General features: G+C 54.7%; 1 protein-coding gene across 3 annotated transcripts in view; it reads left to right on the top strand.

Annotated features, from left to right (window-relative positions):
- Nucleotides 1–6: 6 nt before the first annotated feature.
- LOC133118949 (DENN domain-containing protein 5B-like) overlaps nucleotides 7–5,547 on the top strand; it is a 35,445-nt gene continuing 29,904 nt past the window's right edge. For all 3 annotated transcript variants that reach the window (XM_061229261.1, XM_061229263.1, XM_061229260.1), the window contains exon 1: nucleotides 7–41. In XM_061229261.1, the coding sequence (XP_061085245.1) occupies nucleotides 17–41 (25 nt within the window). In that variant the 5' untranslated portion in view covers nucleotides 7–16. The remainder of the gene's footprint in view (nucleotides 42–5,547) is intronic.

Raw genomic sequence — 5,547 nt, 5'->3', positions numbered from 1 at the left:
CTGCGTGCTCCTGGAGATGCAGATCCTGCTCTACTCACAAGGTGCGCCGCCGTTGCCTGGCAACACACGGGTCGGGGGGGGGTGGGTGTTGGGCTGGGTCCCTGGAATGTGACGGATGTATTGATGTATTGAGCAGGGGGGAGGTGCCCAGTCGTGTGACACGGAGGGCCGAGAGTATGTTTTCATTCCAACCTATCACGACATCAGATGACTTCACTAATTAGTTCCCTCCTCTCGGGTTGAAGGTGTGTTAATTAGTGAACTCATCTGGTGTCGTCATCGGTTGAAATGAAAACCTGCTGACTCCGCTCTCTGTGGCACATGATTTGGCAGCCCTGGTGGAGAGTATATTCCAGCCACACATTCATGTCCTCTTCAGACCCAACGCCTGTGTGTAGGTGGAGCTCTCTGATGTAACCCTCAAATTCAAAATATACGTTGTTGCCATTGGCTTGGGGCGGTTTCGCGGTTCGCTGATTGTCTATGGAATCTCTGGCTGAGCGAAAGGTTGGACGTCAGACTTAGCAAATCTCGAAATGGTTATGTGTCCAAGTTTGAAATGGAAGAAAAGCACCAACTGCCATTTCATACTCGACCAATGGGGCTGCAGCTACGAGCCCGAACTGTCAGGCATTTCAAATTGAGAGATAATCGGGCTCACAAAAAGGAAAAGACGATAATAAATTAGCAAGCACGACGGCAGCGGGAGTCGTTTTAATCAGGCGTGTCGCTCCCGCCGTGTGACAGATTCATTCAGCCGGCTGTTGGCTGACAGAGGAGGAGAGAGAGAGGGAGAGAGAGAGAGGGGATAGGGATAGGGAGAGAGAGAGAGAGAGAAGGAGAGAGAGAGAGGGAGGGAGGAGAGAGGAGAGAGGGGGAGAGAGAGAGAGGGGGAGGTGGAGAGAGAAAGAGAGAGAGGGAGAGAGAGAGGGAGAGAGAGGGAGGGAACGGGAGAGAGAAAGAGAGAGAGAGGGAAAGGGGGAGAGAGAGAGAGAGAGAGGGAGGAGAGAGGGAGAGAGAGGGAGGGAAAGGGAGGAGAGAGAGAGAGGGGGAAAGGGGGAGAGAGAGAGAGAGAGAAGGAGAGAGAGAGAGGGAGAGAGAGAGAGAGAGGCTGAATGGAGGGCTCTCCTGACGACGTGCTCCCGGTGATTGGGGAGAGCGTTCCCGGTTGGTGTGGGAAGTGCAGGAGCGTGTGGATGTAAATATCCCGGCACAGCCCCCGCGCGAGAGGAGGTGGGAGAGACAGAGCTCCGGTACAGGCCCATTAATCAAACGCAGCCTGTCTGTGTTCATCCCGGCTCCCATCAGTCACACCCCAAACCACGTTCCTCAGGTCTGTCGCTTCTGCTCCTGCAGGCGGGGGGCTGACGGGACTTGGGGGGGGGGGGTTGGGGGGGTTGGGGAGGGGGTACAGCTGGGTGGCTGGGCCTAGAGTGTGGGAGATAGGGCAGGGGGTGAAATGTGGACATCTGCTGTTTAGTTATCTGGACTCCAGGGGGCACCGTCTTTGCCAGGTCACTGTAGTTTTGTGATGTTTTATTTTGTTTGGCTGTGTGACCCCCCTGCCTCGTGCTGGTTGAAGGGCGGGGGGGGTGGGGTGGGGTGGGGGGGGGGTGTTCACTGTTCCTCGGGCCATCCAGGCCCACAATGGAGTCATGGGTAAAAAATAAAACGGGGCAGGAAGTGGAGCAGGAAGTGCGGAGAGGAAGCAGACCTTGGGCTCGCACGGCGGGGGGGAAACGGGCGTGTGCGCGCGTCCCCTTCCTCTGCGACTCAGACCCCCTGCGGCGGGACCCTCGCTGGTTTCACCCGAGGAGACGGGGAACGGAGCCGTCGCTGCTGTTCACCGACGCCGAGCGTAGGCACGAAAACAAAAAGAGAAAACAGGCGGCCCCTGATAATCCTCCCCCCCTCCCTCCCTCCTTGTGCTGGGGGGTGAGGGGGAGTCTGTTTCTCTGCCCTGCCTCCGAGTCCTTCCCTGGCCTGTTAGCAAACATCGTCGAGCGCATTAAAAATGCAGGGGCGGCCATAGATCTGCATTCGCTGTAATGTATGAGCCTGGTAACGTGGCCTGAGGCCTGAGATACACGGCACGACAAACCCAATATCTGTGAGTGACAAACTGCAGTGGCAGGGACCTGGCTTTCCCCCCCCCCGGTTATTATTATTAATGTGATCCTGCAAATCAGATCAGGGCCGCGCGTTACTGAGACGGCTAGCTGCCTCGCTGTTCTCCTGCCGCGCGGAGAGTCTGGTTTCTCATTAAAAGGCCCGCGGAGAGATTAGCGCACGCCGCCGTCTTCAGTCGCCGTTACAGTGAGCCGCCATTTTGTGCCTCCCCCCTGGCTCTGAATGCGGAACGGAGGGGATTGAGCTCAGCCGGAAGATGAGGTTTAGTCTCCTACATAATCGGCGTGTCGGCCATTTGGGGAAAGTGGAAGAGATTAAGACGCGCTTTCAGTTTTTTGTTTTTTTTGGCGGGGCCTCTTTGAGTTGAGTCGGGACTCGTTTGGCGTCGGTGACTGGGTGTGAGGGCCGGCCGGGGGCTGTGACCTCGCTGTGACCTCGCTGTGACCTCGCTGTGACCTCGCTGTGACCTCGCTCGCTGGCTCGGTTGTAATGCAGTACAGCGGTACTTCTTTCGACGTGACCGTGAGGGACCGTGAGGGACCGTGAGGGACCGTGAGTGACCGTGAGGGACCGTGAGGGACCGTGAGGGACCGTGATGGCAGAGGAACATCTCCATCTCCCCGCCTCAGGAGGGCCTGGAGGAGGCAAATCCCCTCCAAAATCCCAGCATTATTCCTCCTCCCTCTCTCCGGATCTCCCTTCCCCTCCGTCTCTCTCTCTCTCTCTCTCTCTCCCCCCTCTCTCGCCCCCGCCTCCACTGCACCCCCGCCGGGAGCCAGATGGCGGGACCGTGGGCCTGTGTGTTCCAGCAGAAGGAGCGCGGGGAGGGGGCAGAGAAGCCTGTGACCGCGAAATCAGAGGAAGTGGAACGGCTGAGGGAGTTACCGACGGCAACAGACACACTGACACAGACAGACATGCAGACAGCCCTGTGGGGAGGGCAGTAAACAGGCCCAGACCGCACTCTATCGTGGGTGTTTGGAGTCTGTAGTGTGAGGTCCCGTTGTGACCCTTCCTGGTTTGGTGCCTCCATGCCGGACTCTGTGACCTCATCGCCAACAGTGGGTGTTAGCTGGGTTGGCACTGCACTGCATCCACTGTGTGCAACTGAGCTCAGTGCCAGTACTGACTGTGATTGGCTGTAGTGCTTGATTGGCAGGAGCGCCGCCCAATGAGGGAACGTTTCAGTCATCAGGGTTCACCCGGTCTTCAACCTGCAGTGTGCCTGACCTTGATTGGTTTGTAGCGCATGATTGGCAGGAGCATCGCCCAATGAGATTGAGAGTCGTAAGGGTTCACCTGGTGTCTGCACGAGCTGCGCATACAGTGTGTTTGTTGCATTGACTGCGCAGATGGAGTAACTGCAGTATTGCAGTAATGGGGAATTACTGGCTATTCTAAACTTGGCAAGAAAAAAAAAAAAAACTGGATGAGGATAAAATTGTTTGTGCGTCATGAAGTGCCCTCGTTTGCATTTTGCCAAAATCGCAAATTACAGCCTGCTGCAGCGCTTGATTGCTCATATCATGACTTAAGCAGTTCTGTGCCCAAGATTTAGTCTTTTTCAAATGTGCTGTTTATAGATTTGGCACTGGAATTCATTGCAGGGATTTTCAAAGATTTACGGACTATAACCCAGTGGCTTAACAAATGGTGTTGTCATGAAGCCTTGCCGTTTTTTTTTATATAAAATTGGGATGTTTGCTTGTTGTTTTTCTCAGCAGTGCTCCTCTGAGGTGACGGGTCTTTGGGGAAAATTTTGGGAAGGGAGGGGGAGGGTTTCGTGGGGTGCGGTAGGTCACGCCTCAAGGTCACGACGCGCATCACAACTGCGTACCCTTCCTTCAGGTGTTTAGCACACCTGAGTGAACCGAACGTCCAGCTTTACTCGGGGATCGAGTGTCACCCCAGGGAAAAGCAATAAATGAGAGAGAGAGTGTGTGAGTGTGTGAGTGTGTGTGTGTCAGTGTGTGTGTGTGTGTGTGTGTGTGTGTGTGTGTGTGAGAGAGAGAGAGAGAGAGAGGGGTGTGTGTGTGTCAGTGTGTGTGTGTGTGAGTGGGCAAAAAAACAAAACGTTTTGCAGCATGACTGAGCTTGCCCTTTCCCTCTCTCTTTCTTTCTCTCTCTTTCCCTCTCTCTCTCTCTTTCTCTCTTTCTCTCTCTCCCTCTCTCGTTCTCTTTCTCTCTCTTTCTCCCTCTCCCCTTCTCTCCCTCTCGCTCTCTCTTTCTCCTTCTTTTTCTCCCTCTCCCCTTCTCTCCCTCTCCCTCTCCCTCCTTCTCTTTCTCTCTCTCTCTCTGTTTGCAAGCACAGCAAGACGGTCCTTCTTTAGTATCAGCCTGGCGCGCTGATTAATGCAGCTGTCTCTGATTAAGCGAGTTGTGTTGCTCGCCTCTCCTGTAGTTCCTGATGGACTCCGCTCCCATTACGGCAGAAGAAGCTAATTCGACGTTTCAGAAACGCTGTATGCAGTTGAGCGATTATTTAGCAGGGGAGAGGGGGGTTCCTGCTGTTCGGGAATGGGGTTCGGCTGAGGTGAACATCCAAACCTCCCACCCCCCTGCCCTGGCCCCCCCCCCCGCCACTTCACCGTACCTGTGTGTGGGGGGTCTCGCTGACCCAAAAAGTACGAGCTGACCTCAGGCTCGGTCACTGTCCGATATCTTGGAATACGTCCCAGGCACGTGCCCCCAACCCCCTCCCCCCTCCCCCCTTCACCCCCCCGGCTAAAAACGCACTCCCCTGTGACTCTCCATCATCTCTCATAAAGTTCTATGGGTCGGGTGATTAAGCCCGCTCTCTCCCCCTCACTCTTGTTCGAATCGCGCTGCCACTATAAATCTTTGTCCACATCCACGCTAATAAGGCCTTTGAGAAAAAGCATCGCACAAGGAAAGAACGTCTGGAGATGCTCTTCTAGTCCAGCACAGCGCTAATAGCCGGCCGGGGCATTCGATAAAACATTAGCCGAGGCCTACCATTTTTTAACCATGTTTCTGGGCCTGCTTACATGCTAATGGGTGTGGATGTTAAAAAGTCGTGTTGTTTTGTTCAATAAATGCCACACCATTGTTATTATTGTTATGTTGTTTTTACAAAGCAAACGTTGCAAAGCCTTTTGGCTTTGGTGTTTCTGAGCCGAGCATGACGTTTATAGAGGGGGGTTTCATTAATTCCGTGTTAACGTGGATGCAGCTGTAGTTCCCTGGTCTTTGGTCTTTGTCTGTGTCCTCCATAATGGCCGTCTCTCTGGTGCTAAAGCCACTGCGGCTCCTAATGGGGCCATTGTGCTGCAGGTGTGGGGGAGGGGGACCTCCCCGATTTAGCATTAATAGGGTTTCTTGACGCCGTGTGCTGTGTGGGTCGCACGCTGACCAATGGGGCGTCAGCGTTTCCTGGTGACGGAGCGACCGCGTCGA

Source organism: Conger conger, chromosome 19, assembly GCF_963514075.1.
Source record: "Conger conger chromosome 19, fConCon1.1, whole genome shotgun sequence".
Lineage (NCBI taxonomy): Eukaryota > Metazoa > Chordata > Actinopteri > Anguilliformes > Congridae > Conger > Conger conger.
Note: the sequence above shows the minus strand (reverse complement) of the source record. Positions and strands in the feature narration are given on the sequence as shown.